We start from the raw sequence: 20,757 nt of genomic DNA, 5'->3' as shown, positions 1-20,757 counted from the left end.
GCTCTTAATTTGGGGTAGGGGATCTTAATTTGTGGTTCTAGAACCACCTGAAATTGTCTACAAATTTCTATACCTGCCTGTTTCTCAGAGAGACTGTTTGCTGAGACCCTCAGAGGAGTCAAAAAATACCACACACAAACACACACCCATTCAAGAACATTGTATTAATAAGTCCGTTTTCATACGCTATAAATAAATAACCCACTGTCGGGCAGTTCTTTGTAGCAGTATGAAGAACTGCCCGACAGTGGGTTATTTATTTATTTATTTAAGACGGAGTCTTGCTCTGTTGCCAAGGCTGGAGTGCAGTGGCGCAATTTTCGGCTCACTACAACCTCCGCCTCCCAGGTTACAGGCGCCCGCCACCACGCCCGGCTAATTTTTGTATTTTTAATTAGAGATGGGGTTTCACCGTGTTAGCTAGGATGGTCTCGATCTCCTGACCTCGTGATTCACCCGCCTCGGCCTCCCAAAGTGCTGGGATTACAGGCGTGAGCCACCGTGCCCGGCTATATTCAACCTTTTTTTAAAAAAGTAGAAATGGGGTCTTGCTATGTTGCCCACGTTGGTCTCAAATTCAGACTTTTTAATATATTCAGGCTCCTGGTTGTATAGATATAGTGATGTCTTTGTTGGGAATGTAGCTTGCATCTGTCAGGAATATGTGTACATGAGTTAGCTATCTAATAATATCCAACAGAACCACTCATTTTTCCTGTTAGAAACGTGGAATGGGCCGGGCATGGTGGCTTACACCTGTAATCCCAGCACTTTGGGAGGCCGAGGTGGGCAGATCACGAGGTCAGAGATCGAGACCATCCTGGCCAATATGGTGAAACCCCATCTCTACTAAAAATACAAAAATTAGCTGGGCATGGTGGCGCGCACCTGTAGTCTCAGCTACTCAGGAGGCTAAGGCAGGAGAATCGCTTGAACTCAGGAGGCGGAGATTGCAGTGAGCTGAGATTGTGCCACTGTACTCCAGCCTGACAACAGAGTGAGACTCCGTCTCAAAAAAAAAAAAGAAAGAAAAGAAAAGAAATGTGGAATGATGTGGATAATGAAGTTTCTGTTTAATGAGCATACCGCATGTAATTTATAGTTTTAAAGGTATTTTACCGTGACTGTAAGGTTTTTGTTGGGCTATCAGTAGAGTATATTAAAGGTACTCCCTAGTGGGGAAAACAACCCATGAGCTGTCTTGTGATGGCTAAAGCATTTATCTTTAAGCTAAGGGAAACCTTAATCCAACCAGATTTATAGGCTATTTTTAAACATATTTAAAATTTTGAAGTAACTGAATGAAATTCATATATAAATGATTAAATAGGCCGGGCACGATGGCTTATGCCTGTAATCCCACCATTTTGGGAGGCTGAGGCGGGCAGATCATTTTAGGCCAGGAGTTCAAGACCAGCCTGGCCGACATGGTGAAACCCCATCTCTACTAAAGATACAAAAATTAGCCGGGCTAAGTGGAGCATGCCTGTAATCCCAGCTACTTGGGAGGCTGAGGCAGGAGAATCACCTGAACCCGGTAGAAGGAGGTTGCAGTGAGCTGAGATCGTGCCATTGCACTCCAGCCTGGGAGATAGAGTGAGACTCCATCTCCACAAAAAAATAAATGAATAGATAGATAGATAGATAGATAGATAGATAGATAGATAGATAGATAGATAGATAAAATAAATGATTAAATTCCTTGAAGCATGAGTTCCAAGGCTTGATCTACTCTTACAGTTTTTCCAAATCATAACAGAGGTAAAACAAGATTTGGTCTTAGAACATTGAGTTTCTCATGTTAAATTTTTTCTACCAATATTTTTGTAAATTTAAAACGAATTTATCCTTGTTACTTTATTTTTATATAAGAATTAAAGGTCCAGAGATGATTTTGAATGACATCAAACCATATGAGGACTGTTTGAGATAAACAGCTTGTCCGTCTGTCTTATCTTTTCTTTCTTTTTCTTCATTTCCTTAATTCTTTTATTTTTCTTTTCCTTCCCTTCCTTCTCCCTTCCTTTCTCTTCCCTTGTGCCTTTCTGCTCCCTCTCCTCTTGTCCTTTCCCCTCCCTTGTTTCTCTTTCTTTCTCTCTCACCCTAACTTTCCTTCTCTGGTGGTGGTGGTGGTGTGTGTATGGCGGTTGTTCCATTTGTTGCAACAGAATGTCTTTCTTATTTAAAAATCAGATTAAACAACCCTTTTTTTTCTTTTTTGAGACGGAGTCTCACTCTGTCACCCAGGCTGGAGTGCAGTGGTGCAATCTCGTCTCACTGCAACCTCTGCCTCACAGTTTCAAACGATTCTCCTGCCTCGGCCTCCTGAGTAGCACGCGCTCCTGATTACAGGCACGCGCCACCACACCTGGCTAATTTTTGTATTTTTAGTAGAGACGGGGCTTCACCATGTTGGTCAGGCTGGTGTCGAACCCCTGACCACATGATCCACCCACCTTGGCCTCCCAAAGTGCTGGGATTACAAGCATGAGCCACACTGCCCTCAGCCTAAACAACCTTTTTTTGTATTAATGAGGGGAAAACTAGTAAAGATAAGAACTACTTCCTTATATAATAGTCAGATTCTCTCTGTCTCTCATTTGTTTTCAAATTTTAAAAGTGGTATCTTGGCCGGTGCAGTGGCTCACACCTATAAACCCAGCACTTTGGGAGGCTGAAGCAGGCAGATCACCTGAGGTCAGGAGTTTGAGATCGGCCTGGCCGGTGAAACCCTGTCTCTACTAAAAATATAAAAATTAGCCGGGCATGGTGGCATGCACCTGTAATCCCAGCTACTCGGAAGGCTGACGCAAGAAAATTGCTTGAAGCCAGGAGGTGGAGGCTGCAGTGAGCTGAGATTGCACCACTCCAGCCTGGGTAATAGAGCGAGAATCCCTCTTTAAAAAAAAAAAAAAAAAAAAAAAAAAGTGGTATCTTTGATATGGCCTTTAATTTTAATTTTTTAAGTGAATTTTTTTTAGATGTTGGATTGTCTATAAGCAACAATTAAATTACTATTTTCCCCTTTTTTTCTTTTTAGAGACAGGGTCCCACTCTGTCACCTAGGGAGGAGTGCAGTGGGATCAGTGGGATGACCACAGCTCACTGTGGCCTAACCTCTGGGGCTCAAGCGATCATCCCACTCAGCCTTCAAGTAGCTAGGACTGTAAGTGTGAGCCACCATGCCTGGCCTTTTTTTTTTTTTTTTTTTTTTTTTTTTTTTGAGAGAGAGTCTTGCTCTGTCGCCCAGGCTGGAGTGCAATGGCACGATCTCAGACCACTGCAACCTCCACCACCTGGGTTTCAAGCGATTCTCCTGCCTCAGCCTCCCGAGTAGCTGGGACTTCAGGCACCCATCACCATGCCTGGCTAATTTTTGTATTTTTAGTAGGGGCAGGGTTTCACCAAGTTGGCCAGGCTGGTCTTGAACTCCTGACCTCAGATGATTCACCCATCTTGGCCTCCCAAAGTGCTGGGATTACAGGCGTGAGTAACTGCACCAGCCCCCCCTTTTTTTAAGTAGAGATGGGGTCTTGCTATGTTGCCCAGGTTAGTCTCAAATTCCTGGCCTCAAATGATCCTCCCACCTCAGCCTCCCAAAGTGCTGGGATTATAAGTGTGAGCCACTGCACCCAGCCTTAAATTTCTTTTTAAAAAAGTTTTGATTAAGAAATCAAAGAAAATCAGAAAACCTCTGCTTTCATAGTTTTAGTAACAATACTTTTAGCAACTACTTTTTTCTTTAAATAGCCCACACCTTTAAAATTTAAGGAGTAAAATCTCTTTTTAAGAAATGTTTGACGCTGGGAGCAGTGGCTCATGCCTGTAATCTGAGCACTTTGGGAGGCTGAGGCTGGTGATTACCTGAGCTCAGGAGTTCGAGACCAGCCTGGGCAACTTGGCAAACCCCATTTCTACTAAAAATACAAAAGAAAATTAGCCAGGTATGGTGGCACACACCTGTAATCCCAGCTACTCAGAAGGCTGAGGCAGGAGAATGGCTTGAACCCAGGAGGTGGATGTTAGAGGTTGCAGTGAGCCAAGATGGTGCCACTGCACTCTAAGCCTAGGTGAAAAGAGTGAAACTCCATGTCAAAAAAAAAAAAGAGTTTTTCTTATTTATGTACATATATATTTTAATTTCTACAAGCCAATCAGAATGGAATACCATTAAATTTTAAGAGATCTTATAATAATAGAATATAACCTTTACTTTGTTAATATGGTCAAGTACACAGATTGATTTTCAAATCCTAAAGAAACCTTGCATTCCTGAAATAAACACTATTTGGACTTGATGTATTATACTGATATACATAGCTAGATTTACTAACATTTTAAGGATTTTTGCATCTATGTTCATGAGAGATATTAACCTATGATTTTCTTTTTTTGTAATGTCACTGTGTGGTTATGTTTATCTAATAAAACTAGTTGTAAGTTCCCTCTTCCACTTTCTGAAGTAACTTCTGTAAAATTGGCATTATTTCTCCTTAAATATTTATTAATAATAGAATAAACCTGTGAAGCCATCTGGGCCTGGAGTTTTTTTTTGTGGGAAGGTTTTTCATAATTAATTCAATTTCTTTGGTAGTTATATGGCTATGGCAGGCAGCTTCTAAAATCGCTCCTATGCTAATGATCAATTTATTGCCCCTCTGCTCCCAATTCGCCCTTGAACATATGCTCTTCAATAATGGATAGAATTCAGTGAAGCATTTCTCCTTTGCAGTGAGCACAGTGATGAGCTTTCTCAGTAGAGGGCACTGGAGGGGCATTGCAGGAGGAGGGGCTCTCCTACTGTTTCCCACAGTTCCGTGGTAGGTCAGTGATGTGGATGTAACGACATCCAGGGGAGCTCTTTCCCAGCCATGTGTCCAGCACATATGGTCCCTTGGTGACATTGCAACCTCAGTCTAGACCAGCAACAATTTTCCTGTGGCCCTCTCAATGTGAAAATTAGCTTTCTGAAGGCTTCCTGTCCCCTACCAGTTTCCTGTCCCCCACCAGCCAACCGTCTCTGCAGGCTCCTGTGTACCTCTCCTGCTGCCTGGAGAGTAGCTTTCTGTCTGCCAGTAACTAGTGCCAGCCTGGGCCAACTAGCGGACCTCTGGGCTGAACTATACCTTCTCCGAGGTGTGACCCTCAGCCTTGAGAAGAGTACCCCTTTCCAAATTTGTGTTTCCTTAGGCACTCTCCCTAGCCTATAGAGTACTATATGGAATTTACTTTTAGCTGGTAGTCATTTATTAGCATTTAATGATTCTTTATATATTAAGCTTTACTCCATATAATGTACTGTGTAGTTTCTATCTCCTGATTGGACACAGACTGATACTACTCCCAAAGTTCCCCGTCTCCTGGTATTCATGCCCTGTGTAATCCCTTTCCCTTGCTTCTAAGGATTAGAATACCACAAAAGCAATGGGATGTTGCTTCCAAAATTTGGTTATAAAAGATTGTGACGTCTTTTTAGCACACTCTCTCTCTCTCTCACTCTCTGTTGCCTGTCTTGCTTGCTGCTTGGATGAGCCACTCTACCATATTGTGAGCTGCCAGAAACTAACAGTAGCTGAATTAGTCCTTTCTTGTGATGCTATAAAGAAATAACTGAGATGGCCGGACGCGGTGGCTCATGCCTGTAATCCCAGCACTTTGAGAGGCCGAGGCGGGTGGATCACGAGGTCAGGAGATCGAGGCCATCCTGGCCAACATGGTGAAACCCCATCTCTACTAAAAATACAAAAATTAGCTGGGCGTGGTGGTGGTCGCCTATAGTCCCAGCTACTCAGGAGGCTAACGCGTAAGAATCACTTGAACCTGGGAGGCGGAGGTTGCAGGGAGCCAAGATAACGCCACTGTACTCCAGCCTGGCAACAGAGCAAGACTGTCTCAAAAAAAAAGAAAAAACAAAAACAAAAAACCTGAGACTGGTATTTCTACATAAAGAAATACCAATACTGATAAAGAAAAGAGGTTTAATTTGGCTCACAGTTCTGCAGGTTGTACAGGCATGGCACCAATATCTGCTTAGCTCCTGGTGAGGGCCTGAGGAAGCTTACAATCATGACAGAAAGCAAAGAGGAGCCAGCATATCACGTGGTGAGAGCAGAAGCAAGGTGGGGGTAGGGGAGGTGTTACCCTCTTTTAAACAAGCAGATCTAGCATGAACTGAGCAAGAACTCATCACCAAGGGGATGGCATTAAGCCATTTATGACGGATCCATCCCCATGATCCAATACATCCCACCAGGCCCCACCTCCAACATGAGGTCACATTTCAGAATGAGATTTGGAGAAGACAAATATCCAAATCATATCATTCCTCCCCTGGCACCCACCCCCCATATCTCATGTCCTCCTCACATTGCAAAATACAATAATCCTTCTCATTAATCCCCCAAAGTCTTAACTCATTCCAACATCAAATCAAAAGTCCTAAGTCTTCTCTGAGACTCACCTTCTTTCACCTATGAACCTGTAAAATCAAAACCAGTTATTTACTTCCAATAAACAATGGTGATACAGGCATTGGGTAAACATTCCCATTCCAAAAGGGAGAAACTGACCAAAATAAAGGGGCTACAGGCCCTATGCAAGTCTGAAACTCAGCAGGGCAGATATTAAATCTTACAACTCCAAAATAATCCTTGAGCCTGGGCAACATCGTGAAACCTGTCTCTACAAAAAATTAAAAAAACAAAATTAGCCAGGCATGGTGGTGTGCACCTGTAGTCCCAGCTACTCAGGAGGCTGAGGTGGGAGGATCACTTTAGCCCCAGAGGTCAAGGCTGCAGTGAGCCATGATTGCGCCACTGCCCTGGGCAAGAGAGTGAGACCCTGTCTAAAACACACATATGGTCAGCAAAGCCTGACTCCTGTCCTCTCTCTCTCCTCCCCAGACAGCATAAGCTTCACCACTCGCTCCACCTTCTCCACCAACTACCAGTCCCTGGGCTCCGTCCAGCCGCCCAGCTACGGTGCCTGGCTGGTCAGCAGAGAGGCCAGCTGGCAGCGGGAGCTCTGGTTTCTGGATCTCCATGTCCTGCTTCACCAGCTTCTGGGGTGGCTTGGGGTCCGGGTTCTGGCCCAAGGATGGCCGGGGGTCTGGCAGGAATGGGAAGCATCCAGAACGAGAAGGAGCCCATGCAAAGCTGAATGGCCACCTGGCCCCCTACCTGGACAGAGTGAGGAGCCTGGAGACTGAGAACCAGAGGCTGGAGAGCAAAATCTGGGAGCATCTGGAGAAGAAGGGACCTCAGGCCAGAGACTGGGGCCATTACTTCAAGACCATCGGGGGCCTGAGGGCTCAGATCTTCAAAAATACTGTGGACAATGCCATCATCGTTCTGCAGATCGACAATTCCTGTCTTGCTGCTGGTTACTTTAGAGTCAAGTATCAGACAGAGCTGGCCATGCACCAGTCTGTGGAGAGTGATATCCATGGGCTCCACAAGGTCACTGATGACACCAGTGTCACTCAGCTGCAGCTGGAGACAGAGATCGAGGCTCTCAAGGAGGAGCTGCTCTTCATGAAGAACCACAATGAGAAAGTAAAAGGCCTACAAGCCCAGGTTGCAGCTCTGGGTTGACTATGGAGGTAGATGCCCCCAAATCTCTGGACGTCACCAAGATCACGGCAGACATCTGGGCCCAATATAGTGAACTGCCTCAGAAGAACCAAAAGGAGCTAGACAAGTCCCAGCAGATTGAGGAGAGCACCACAGTGGTCATGATGCAGTCCGCCGAGGTCAGAGCTGCTGAGATGACGCTCACGGAGCTAAGATATACAGTCCAGTCCTTGGAGATCAACCTGGACTCAATGAGAAATCTGAAGGCCAGGTTGGAGAACAGCCTGAGGGAGGTGGAGGCCCACTATGCCCTGCAGACGGAGCAGCCCAACAGGATCCTGCTGCACTTGGAGTCAGAGCTGGCACAGCGTATAGGGGCAGTGCCAGGCCCAGGAGTACAAAGCCCTGCTGAACATCAAGGTCAAGCTGGGGGCTGAGATTGCCACCTACTGCTGCCTGCTGGAAGATGGCAAGGACTTCAATCTTGGTGATGCCCTGGACAGCAGGAATTCCATGCAAAACATCCAAAAGACCACCACCCCCCAGATTGTGGATGGCAAAGTAGTGTCTGAGACCAATGACGCCAAAATTCTAAGGCATTAAGCCAGCAGAAGCAGGGTACTCTTTGGGGAGCAGGAGGACAATAAAAAGTTCAGAGGTCAAAAAATACACACACACACACACACACACACACACACACACACGCATCCACACATCCTTGACTCCGTATCTTGCATCCTGGACACACTGGTGCAAGATGTGGGCTCCCAAGGCCTTGACTAGCTTCACCCCTGTGGCTTTGCAGGGTGCAGCCCCTGTGGCTACTCCCCTACCAGCTGGAGTTGGGCACCTGTGACTTTTCCAGGCTCAGGATGCAAGTTGCAGGTAGCTCTACCATTCTCGGTCTAGAGAATGGCAGTCACTTCTCATAGCTCCACAAGACAGTGACCCGATGGGGACTCTGTGTGGGGCCTCCAACTTCACATTTCCCCTTGGCATTGACCTAGTGAGTAACTCTTTGGGGACTCTGCCCTGCAGCTGGTTTCTGTCTTGGCACCTAGGCTTTCCCATAAGTCCTCTGAAATCTAGGGGGAAGCTGCCAAGCTTCGTTCACTCTTGCATTCCGTGTGCCTGCAGACTTAACAACACTTGGAAGCTACCAAGGCTTAGGGCAACTTGCACTCTCCAAAGTGGCAGATGGAACCATAGCTGGGGCCCTTTGAGCCAAGACTGGAGCTGAAGCAGCCCACCGAGGTGGTGCAGGGCAGTAGTGTGCAGGGCAGCAGCACCCTGGCTTCGCCACGGAAACCATTCATTCCTCCTTGGCCTCTGGGCTGTGACTGGAGGGGCTGCCTCAAACATCTCTGAAATACAATACAGGTCTTTCTCCCATTTTCTTGGATAGTAGCACTTGGCTCCCTTTTAATCATGCTCATGCCGGGCGCGGTGGCTCACGCTTGTAATCCCAGCACTTTGGGAGGCCGAGGCGGGCGGATCACGAGGTCAGGAGATCAAGACCACGGTGAAACCCTGTCTCTACTAAAAATACAAAAAATTAGCCGGGCGTGGTGGCGGGCGCCTGTAGTCCCAGCTACTTGGAGAGGCTGAGGCAGGAGAATGGCGTGAACCCGGGAGGCGGAGCTTGCAGTGAGCCGAGATTGCGCTACTGCACTCCAGCCTGGGCGACAGAGCGAGACTCCATCTCAAAAAAAAAAAAAAAATCATGCTCATTTCTCTAGCAAGTGGTAGTTCTGCAGCCTGCTTGGATTCTTTCTCTTCCACAGGGAACAGTCTGCAAATTTTCCAAACTTTTCACTCTGCTTCCCTTTTAAATATAACGTCCAACTTTAAGTCATTCTTTTGCTCCTGCATCTCATCATAGGCTGTTAGAAGCAACCATGCTACATCTTGAATGCTTTGCTGCTTAGAAATTTCTTCCACTAGATACCCTAAGTCATCATTCTTAAGTTCAAATTTCTACAGATCCCTAGGATATGAACGCCATGCAGCCAAGTCTTTTCTAGGGCATAACAGGGGTGACCTTTACTCCAGCTTTCAATAACTTCCTTATTTCCACCTGAGACCTCATCAGTCTGGCCTTCACTATCCACATTTCTATAGCAATTTGGTCACAACCACTTAACAAGTCTCTAAGAAGTTCCAAAATTTCCCTTGTCTTCCTGTCTTCTTCTGAGCTCTCCAAACTCTTCCAACCTCAGCCTGTTACCCAGTTCCAAAGCCACTTTCACATTTTCAGGTATCTTTATAGCAATGCCACACTCCTCAGTACCAATGTTCTGTATTAGTCTGTTCTTGTGTTGTTCTACAAAGAAATAACTGAGTCTGGGTACTTTATAAAGAAAAGAGGTTTAGTTTGGTTCACAGTTCTGCAGGCTGTACAGGCATGGCACCAACATCTGCTTAGTTTCTGTTGAGGGCCTCAGGAGGCTTACAATCATGGTGGAAAGCGAAGGGGAGCCAGTGTATCACATGGCAAGAGCAGGACCAAGGTGTGTGTGGGGTGCAGAAGTACCACACTCTTTTGAACAATCAGATCTAGCATGCACTGAGTGAGAACTCACTCATCAACAAGGGATGGTGCGAAGCCATTCTTGAGGGATCGGCCCCCATGATCCAATACATTCCACCAGGCCCCACCTCCAACACGAGGTCACATTACAACATGAGATTTGGAGGGGACAAACATCCAAGCCATTATCAGTAGCCTCCAGCCTCCAGCCAGCAAAAAAACTGATGCCCTCATTCCAAAGGGCATAAAGAACTGGATGAATTCTGCCAATAATCATGAGTGAGCTTGGAAGCAGATCCTTCCCCAGTTGGGTTGTGAGATGACTGCAGTGCCAGCCAACACCTAGATTACAGCCTGTGAGAGACCCTGAAGCAGAGGACCTATTTAAGTCATATCCAGATTTCTGACCTACAGAAACTGAGGTGATAAATTTTGTGATAAGCCCCTAAGTTTTAGGGTAATTTGTTATACTAACAGATAATTAATACAAGAGTTATTCCAATTTTTATTTTCATTTTGTATCCAGTTTGGTAAACTGTACTTTTAAGGAATTTGTCCATTTCCAAGTTAAGACCTTATAGTCTAATTTATTAATTTCCTTCAGAGGTAAACAAAGTATACCAATTCATTCACTAAAAAAAAAAAAAAAAACTTCAGAAATAAAAACTTATGTCCACACAGAAACGTGCATACAAATGTTCATAGCAGCTTTATTTGTAATAGCCAAAAATTTGAAACATTCCAAATGCCCTTCAATGAGTTAATGGCTAAAGACGCCATTACCATGGTGTGTAGTATACCATGTAGTATACCATGGTACCACAGATGTACCATGGCATATTACCCAGCAACATTAAGAAAAAAACTATTAATACATGCAACCATTTGGATGAATTTCAAGGGAATTATGCTGAGTGAAAAAAAAAGCCAATCTCAAGGTTACATATGGTATAATTCCAGTATTATAACATTCCCGAAAAGACAAAATTACAAAGATGGAGAACAGATTAGTGGTTGCCAGAATTTAGAGATGGGAGAATGGGGATAAGCAAGGAAAATGGATGTGATATAAAGGGGTAGCATGAGAGATCACTGAGGAGATGGAACAGTTCTTGATAGTAGTGGTGGTTCCACAAATCTACATGTGAAAACTACATAGAACTTATACACACACGAACATGCACATGCATGCAAATGAGTGCATGGGAAACTGGTGAAATCTGAATAAGCTCTGGATTGTAGGAATGTCAAGTTCCTGGTTTTAATATTATAATTAGAGGCTGGGCTTGGGTGGCTTACGGCTGAAATCCTAGCACTTTGGGAGGCTGAGGTGGGTGGAACCCTTGGGTTGAGGAGTTTGGGACCAGCCTGGGCAACATGGCAAAACCCCATCTCTACAAAACATACAAAAACTAACCAGGTGTGGTTGTGTGCACCTGTAGTCCCAGCTACTTAGGAGCCTGAGGTGGGAGGATCACCTAAGCCCGGAAGGTAGAAGTTGCAGATCATGCCACTGCTGCACTCCAGCCTGAGCGACAGTGAGACCCTGTCTCAAAAAAAAAAAAAAAAAAAAAAAATTATACTATAGTTATATAACATGTTACCATTGGAGAAAGTGTGTGAAGCTATATGGTCCTCTGTACAATTTTTGCACTACTTGTGAATCTACAATTATTTCAAAATATAAAACTTTTAAAAAAACTTCAGTTGATCTTATCTAAAATCTTGGGTTTAAATCTCTCTTTAATTAATTAATTTGAGATAGAGTCTCACTCTGTCACCCAGGCTGGAGTGCAGTGGCAAAATCTTGGCTCACTGCAACCTCCAAATTCCAGGTTCGAGTGATTCTCTTGCCTCACCCTCCTGAGTTCCTGAAACTACAGGTGCATGCCACCATGCTTGGCTAATTTTTTGTATTTTTAGTAGAGGCGGGTTTCACCATGTTGGCCAGGCTGGTCTCGAACTTCTGACCTTAAGTGATCTGCCCTCCTTGGCCTCCCAAAGTGCTGGGATTACAGGCGTGAGCCACCATGCCCGGCCCTAAATACCTATTTTAAATGGCATCCTCCATCTGATTCTCACCAGATCTGCCTTTTGAATAAAGACCTGAAGTGAAAGATCTAATCATGAAGATATTCCATGGGTATCTGGGATACTTTGTTAATGTGCATGATAATATTTATTTCAATAGATATTATAAAGGAAATAAATTCCCCCTGGAATTTCATTTCCTTAAGTTTCCTCTCCCTTACCTGGGTCGCCCATCCATGGTTTTTCACCCGCTTCCTCCTTCCTGATCTCCACTGTCACATATTTTAGGATGTATATAACATGTTTTACAAATATTGGACTGTTCTCAGCAATGGGGTCTGGGATTTTAAGCCAAATTTAATCCCCTATATTGAGTGGGTAGATGTCCAATAGACTTCCTACACTACAAATCCTGTCAATTGCTGTCTCCTACTTTTTAAATCCATCTTTTTTTCCTCCATCCCAACTTGGCTAGGCTCTCAATACTTCTTACCTAGGTTGCTGACCTGGCCTCCCTGCTGGTCTATCTCCCGCTTTACCTTTCACCCAATGGCTAAAGGGATCTTTCTAAAATCCCAAGTTGTTTAGATTAGATAACTTGTCTCTTTAGAATAGTATTTGCTGTCCTTCATGGAAGTCCCTACCTACCTCCTCTGTGACCTTGGGCAAAATCTCTAAGATCTCTGCCTCAGTTTTATGGTCCTAAGTCATGATATATTATTGTACTTACAACTGTTTCTAGAAAATATTAAGTGCTCTAAGAGTTGGCTATTTATATTAGTCACTGAAGCACCATTCCTTAAACACCTCTTCCATTGTAACACTTACGAGCAATATAAGTTCCAATCACCATCACCATCTCCACCACCACCTCGAGAGGTAGAAAAGAGGCAGACAAATCAGAATTCTGATTCTACTAGTTTGTAGTTATAACATCTGGGCAAGTTATATAACATCTCAAACATAAGATACGGGTTATAACATCTAAAGTAAAGGATGGTAGTTTTTTTCCTTTTTTTTTTTGGAGACGGAATCTCACTGTTGCCCAGGCTAGATTGCAGTGGCGCAATCTTGGCTCACTGCAAGCTCTGCCTCCCAGGTTCACGCCATTCTCCTGCCCCTGCCTCCCGAGTAGCTGGGACTACAGGCGTCTGCCACCACGCCCGGCTAAATTTTGTATTTTTAGTAGAGACGGAGTTTCACCGTGTTAGCCAGGATGGTCTCAATCTCCTGACCTCGTGATCCGGCCACCTTGGCCTCCCAAAGTGCTGGGATTACAGGCATGAACCACTGCGCCCAGCCTGTTTTTTCCTCTTTTCTATCCAAGATAGTACTTCAAGGAATGATAGTTCAAGACTGAAAGGGTTGTTGTGAAGGTAGAGTTGGAACTCAGGATGCTTCCTCTACTTATCTCTGCTTGGTGCGATGTTATGTAGCTAAAAGTTTAGCCAGAGGTCATTTTACAGAGAAGTACTTCCTTTTGCTCACCACTACCACTAACCCCATAATTTCCTTTTGGAGTTTCCCTACACCCTACATTAGAAAAATAGCTCACTGAATTATTCTAATTTGTCTTCTGATTTTCCATATGGTGAGTTTCTAGAGAAGAAACTCATGTTTCATGGACCTTTAACCTTACTGAACAGCACAGACAGGGGTTTAAAATATATCATGAATAAAACCACTTGAGGCCCAATGAAAATGGTGTCTAAATCCACCCAAGCCATTCTCCTGAGGTCCACAGAATTGTCTTCAAACTTCTATGATACATTGCTTTGTATTAGTTATGCATCTGTCCTACTTTCTCCACTAGACAGTAAACTCAGTACTATCTACATCCTCATCTCCCACACAGAAAGTGCTGTGTTGAATGAAAGAAGTGACTTGACAGAATTAAGGTATATCTCAACCTCCTTGGATCTATTCATTTCTTTCAAATCCTTCCTTATGATATATAGATGAGGCACGTAATCATTTAAATCTCAAGGAGTGGCCTGGTAGCTCTGTTAAGCCAAAAGAGAAAATCTAGATAACTAAAATATACCATAAACTTAATATTGACATTAAACAAACAACTTTTAAGGTGGACAAATAATTTTATTTTGTGCATGCAAATACATGTCAAGTACTGCAAACTTTTTCCATCAATTTTCTCTCAAACACTGAAAATCATGATGCTCTATTTTGTGAACAGCCAAAGCTAATATCTCTTCACTTCAGTGCTACAGCAAAAACACACAGAATTCACTCTTTGCTATTCACTATCATCACAACCCTCATTGTTCCATCTCTGCCCTCCCCCCATATACAGGCCTTATAAATCCTAGTCTTCCCCCATTTAATCCTATTCCTATAGCACAAAGGGAAACATTACAATTTGGAAATTCAAATTGAAATAAATGGAATAGAATTTATTCCCATATATATTCCCCATTTCATTGTACAGAATTATTTTAAATTATAGTTTTAAATAGAAGCTGAGTATATGCCTTAAAAATGAGCATTAAATCCATCTTAGAGATGGTGCCTGCTTTTTACATGATGGGTGTACACCATCTTTAATTTCATTTACATTTCAATCGAACAATAGATTTGCAAAGAAAATGTCTAATACAGACGTAAAAATATTCACACTAGAGCTTCACAATCGGTTGTACAATTGACAAACAGGCCTCTTTTCCCAAACTTTCCAGCTAAGCAAATTTATAAAATGTAATCAATGCAACAAGAAAAACATTTCTCTTTCACTTCCAGGGAAAAGAATATGCAATAAACAGTATAAATGCAGACAGCAGTTGCTGCAAGCTAACCACGATACTCCCAAGTGGCTGTACAGTGGATATGTGCAGTACAAATAAAAGCCACATGTGTTGTATCACAACTACAGTATAATTGTTTGCCCAGCTAAGAGAATGCATGCACTTCCATGCCTTGGGTTATAAAGTGAGGCCTAATTCTCGACAGGTTGATGGAATATGTGCAAATGACCTTGGCTTTTGGCAGTACTAAGTGCAGCCAGTGTCTGTGTTCCACTGGTTTGGGAATATTTTAAAAATTTTATTAAAAAAAGAAAAAACTGCCAATTTTAGACTAGAAGGGAATAACTGCTCTTGGAGTAAAAATAAGACTCCACTCAAATGTGGGGTGTTTTTATCTGTGGCCTTGACGCCTTGTATTCCCTTGCCAGCAAAGGGATACAAGGAAGACGCTAGTATAAAGACATTACTAGCAAACTTATTCAATTTATCCAGAAAATGGGATACTCCTTGAGCATGTTCTTTTGTGTTCTGCTTGCAGAAGGGGTCCTTATGTAGAAGGAGTTACAGTAAGTGATCCCATCAAGCCTCTTCATTCACTAAAACAAAAGAAAAGTTCTTTCAGGAAACCAATGCATAGTTGCAATGCAACTTTTCCCTTTAATGCTTAGTTATCAATACTGATGACAGTCTGCTCAGAAAATGACTCAAAGAAGATAGGGAAGAAATACTCAGATTCAAAGCTCAAATCACATGCTGAATCTGATTGTTATAAATTCCGCCCCTGTTAACAAGACAACATAGGCTTTAATGTCTAAAATCCAAAAGCAAACTAGATGGTTTTTAAAATAATTTTTCAAATGTTTAAATGATCCCATTTGAAATTCCTACAAATTGCTGTGCATCCTGTAATTTTCTCAAGGCGGCATATAAAATTGGGATGTGCTTTATATACTTAACCTCAACTTGAAATCTGAAAGAAAGTGACTAGATCCATACAAATGGAAAATTTCAGTTCTTGTATAGGAAATTTCTTTTATTATCCTCTTATTAGAATAAATAGCTATGATGGGAAGGAAAAATCAGTGCCACTGGCCTAATGAACTCCCTTTTTTTTGAAAATTACAATGCACAACTTTCATGTATGACACTGGTTTATCACATGGCATTGAAAATAAGACATGGCAGCAAAGGCAAGGGAATCTGCTTTGTTCAGGTACCAACTAGAAAAAATATATATGTAACTTCCTCTGAATTCATAAAATGAAATGAAACCACAAAAAAACTGATGCTACAACCACAGTAACTGAAAGCGGCACATGGACTTCAGAATGGAACTTAGAAATTAAAAAACAAAAACACAAAAAATGAAAGAAAATAACCACCACTTTCCTGCTTTCCAGACCTCAGACTATTTTTTCTGATTAGACAATAGGTAACATATGCAGTTTGGTTACCCACATTACACATTTCCTCTCTTGTTGCTTTGTATCCTTTGATTCCAAATTTGTACATCACATCTTGTTGGTAAAAAGGCCAAATGACAGGAAATGCCTCAATTTTAAAAAGTCATATCGTAGGTCTGATTTGTAACATTTTCCTCGATGGTATCAGTAGGTACCATTTTGAAGAAGGATCAGATGAACTGCCCTTTCTTCGAAAGTGGCAGAGAACCAATGGCTTTACTTCACATTAAGCCCACCATGACAGACAGAAGGTGACCACTACATAGAGAATGGATGCAACACAGAATAATCTCAACACAAAAACAATTCCTATGTTGTTAGTGAAAAAGAGAGTAAGTTTTTAAGAACAGGGAGTTATTGTTTTATGGGATCACCTGCTGCAAGACAAGCATTGTTTTAATATAAATGTTCTGAGACATACCAATAAGGTTGGCAGGTATATACATATACTGATGCAAATGTAATTTCACTGGACAAGTAGGCAAACATCTAAGCAGTTTATCCCAACCCCCTCCAGCAGAGCACAACCAAGTTTCAAAATTTCAATTTTAAAATTAAAAAGATAAGGTTAAATACACAAGATCAATTTATGTAGTATATATTCACCCTCAGAACGTGCTGAAGATGTTTTGTGTAGTTCTGTTGCACAGAGGGTTCTTTCCCTGAGGGCACATAAGGAGCTCTCAAACTGTTAATAGGTCTCTATTTTGTAACAAAATAGCAATTTTAAAATCTTAAAAAAAAATACATTACCTTCAACATGGAAGATCTCACTATTAAATATCCATGAAATAGACAGACTGGTTTGCATATCCTTTTTGGAATTACAAACAGCAAATAAAGTACATTGGAAGCATTTCAAATGTAATAAGCACATATTTATAGACAGGTTCTGATATAAATTATATAACAATCATGTTCCTGTAATATTCTAGGCTAATTTATAATGTCAGAAATAAGTTAATGTAACATGGTTTAAAACCCTTGTTCCTATTCTTTTCAGGTTACAGAGTGAAATAAATAAAATGTCTTCATAGGGATGGGGAGCACTGGCCATGGCAAAAAAGGTACAGTACTAACCAAAGGAAACTAAGTCAAGGCTACTGTGCTGTTGTTATGCTACAAACAAACATCTTCATACATTTGAGTATTAAATAAATGTGTAAGATCTTCCATACTGACACCAGAATATCAAAACTACCCCTTTGTTTCTCAGGTATATTTACAACTTATCAGTCACCTTATGAGCATGTTCATTAAGACAGGTATCAAACACCAGTATTTACTCATTCTAATCAAGAAATTTCAGGGAAATGTCAACCCTCCCGCCCCTGGAAATGTGCACAAAACTTTTTATCAAAATCTTATCTGATACAATGCTGTGGTTTTGTAAAACAACTAAATAGCTCAGACGACCAATAACATGATCCTGTTTAAGCATCTTGCTAGCAGGAAAAGCCCTTACATACAGTACACCTGGTGAAAGATCAGCTTGGCTTAAAATATTCCAGTACAATTTTCAGAGTAAACAACTTCACAGAAGTTAATTAAAAAAAAATAATAAAAGTCAAACTAATCTTAAAGAAACAAAAGAAAAACAGATAGATAAACTATAGGTAAAGATCACCAGGAAGGAATGCCCAGCTTTCCTTTTCAAATGTTGACTGAAATTTAGGTTTCAATACAATACCTCCCACAAATCTGAGGCATGACTTGTTGAACACATTGTATACTTTCAGATGCCAACTCAAAACCATTTCAGTCACATTTTAGCAAGGCAGAAATTATTCATGTTATTAAGTATGAATAAATGTTAGCCACTGTTCTACTATTACATGGTTCAGTCTTATCAACCTAACAGTCAAAAAACAAGAAAAACTAAACCCCAACATGAAGTAACAATAAACAATATTTAACCAAGATAATGCAATGAACATCCAAATTAATTAGTTTAAATTAAAAACCCAGCAATACCATCTTGTTAGTCAGTGCAAACGCTACATACAGGGTTTTCTCAAGAAAGCTGAAAGCACCTGATTCTTTTGCCAAGTCATCAGATTCAATAATGTACAGGCTTAAATCTGCATTTTAAAAAACTGCCATTACATTAGTGCATAATTTATCAAAATTGTAAAAACGATTCTGCATAACTTAGGAGAATTTAATATCTAGTACATCAGCTGAAAGACTTAGGCACTTGGTTATATTTTTAATTAATTACTTCAACAAGTAGCCTGTGTATAAATATCAACAAAGCAGAAACTACTCTTGAAAAATGGAAAATTAAAAGAAAATTATATGCTACAGATAAAAGCACTGCACCACACTCCTACATATAATGCAGTAAAGAAAGCTAGTATATAACCCTGTAAAATTCTATGGTAAGAACATCTAACTCCACTCTTCAAAATTAAAAAAAGAAAAAGAAATCCATGCAAAGTTCCATGAAAAAGATAAATAAAGCAGCTGGAATGAGATGGAAACTTCTCTCAGTGAAACATAAAATAGAAATAAATAAGTTAACTAAGTCTACTTTCACTAGATGTATCATTGTAGGATCCTGCTAGTTTAATAACTGAGTTGTTAATTTTCTATAGAAGCCATTTAAAATAGGAAATGGCTCAGTTACTGCACCGGATTGCTACAAACTCATAAAAAGCTGCTTGAAGCTTAAGTTAAATGTTGTCCAAATTCCAATCATTTCTGGAAAGTGAACATGTTACCCTAGTAAAGTAAATTTTCTTTTTTTTTTCATAATGCTAATGCAAGAGGGCTTGAAGTATCAAAGAGTCCACAGGAAATGGATGCCCCCAGTAATATCTTTTTTTAAAAAAAATATACATTATATAATATATATTATATATATAAAAAGCTAGTGTAAATGCTTCCATGGTGTGGTCACAAATTTGAAAGATGAACCTCCTTTCAGCTGTTAACCATCTTCCCATTTGCAACAGGTTTTAAAAAGTCGTTTTTATCTTCAGACATAACATGAGTTTTCAGAATGAGGTTGCCAACACTGACAGATGTGGTGATGGGGAGGCAACTTGCATTGCTAATAGACACTGGGAGTGGCTGGCTAAAGCAAGAAGTTACCGGCAGAATTGTTTTTTGCTCCTCCCTGAGAAAAAAGAAATGACATTAAAAACAAATTAGCTTACAGTGAAAACTGTTAAGGGTAACTATACATATTTAATGAAAGCTACAACAAACTTTAGGAGTCTCTAGCAAAGACATGTCTTTATCACTAGAAGTATCAGAAGTAACTAGAAAAGTCCTATTTTCCTATTTTTGAGACAGTCTCCCTCTGTCGCCCAGGCTGGAGTGCAGTGGCATGATCTCGGCTCAATGCAACCTCTGCCTCCTGGATTCAAGCAATTCTCCTGCCTCAGCCTCCCAAGTAGCTGGGATTACAGGCGTGTGCCATCACGCCCAGCTATTTTGTGTTTTTAGTAGAGACGGGGTTTCACCATGTTGGCCAGGCTAGTCTAGAACTCCTGACCTCAAATGATCCACCCGCCTCAGCCTCCCAAAGTGCTGGGATTACAGGCGTGAGCCACCACTCCTGGCTTGAAAAGTCCTATTTTCCAAAAGTTATGATAAAAATTAAAATACTAGTTAGTTTAAGGCCATACAAACTACCAAGTTGAAGATTAAGCCCATATTTTGGCAGTAATTATTCAAAATGGCAGTATTATAGCCAAGAAAATATCTATCTATCTATAGATAGGTAGATAGACAGATAGATAGATAGATAGATAGATAGATAGATAGATAGATATATCTATCTATATATACAGAGATATATATTTTGACATGGAGTCTCAGTCTGTCGCCCAGGCTGGAGTGCAGTGTCACGATCTTGGCTCACTGTCTCCACCTCCCGGGTTCAAGCGATTCTCCTGCCTCAGCCTCCCAAGCAGCTGAGACTACAGGTGCCCGCCACTACACCCAGCTAGTTTTTTTGTATTTTTGTAGAGACAGGGTTTCACTATGTTGGCCAGGCTGCTCTTGAACTCCTGACCTTGTGAGCCACCCACCTCAGCCTTCCAAAGTGTTGGGATTACAGCCATGAGCCACTGCGCCCAGCCTAGCCAAGAAAATCTTAACATGATTTTCAAAAACAGAAACCATTAATCTAGGTTTTCATTCTCCATTTTGTAGTCTAGAAATTTGGCAACCAGATTAAAGAAGCATAACCTGATGCTGGAACACAGATTAACTTTATCTCAACAAAAAGCAAGTTTCAGGCTACCAAAATGGACTGCTTTGTTAGTTCAATTTTACTTTTTCTTCCCTAAAAATCCAGACTGACCAAATCATTGCCCATATAAGGTCTTCCCCTCACAGCATAAAGCCAAAAATGAATTTCACATTTTTTTCTCTTTATTATGTCCTATGCC

General features: G+C 41.5%; 1 protein-coding gene and 1 pseudogene across 9 annotated transcripts in view; one reads left to right on the top strand and one right to left on the bottom strand.

The window, feature by feature from the left end:
- Positions 1 to 7,040: 7,040 nt before the first annotated feature.
- On the top strand, positions 7,041 to 8,174 carry LOC129478459 (keratin, type I cytoskeletal 18-like; annotated as a pseudogene).
- A 6,034-nt stretch (positions 8,175 to 14,208) lies between these two features.
- Positions 14,209 to 20,757, bottom strand: part of RC3H2 (ring finger and CCCH-type domains 2) — a 58,750-nt gene continuing 52,201 nt past the window's right edge. For 8 of the 9 annotated variants that reach the window (XM_055271189.2, XM_055271194.2, XM_063635972.1 and 5 more), the window contains one exon: positions 14,209 to 19,475. In XM_055271189.2, coding sequence (XP_055127164.1) covers positions 19,280 to 19,475 — 196 coding nt within the window. In that variant the 3' untranslated portion in view covers positions 14,209 to 19,279. The remainder of the gene's footprint in view (positions 19,476 to 20,757) is intronic. The other variant, XR_008656502.2, reaches the window with a different exon arrangement.

Source organism: Symphalangus syndactylus, chromosome 3 (assembly GCF_028878055.3).
Source record: "Symphalangus syndactylus isolate Jambi chromosome 3, NHGRI_mSymSyn1-v2.1_pri, whole genome shotgun sequence".
NCBI classification, from domain to species: domain Eukaryota; kingdom Metazoa; phylum Chordata; class Mammalia; order Primates; family Hylobatidae; genus Symphalangus; species Symphalangus syndactylus.
The sequence above is the reverse complement of the archived record's forward strand: the minus strand, read 5'-3'. Positions and strand labels throughout refer to the sequence as shown.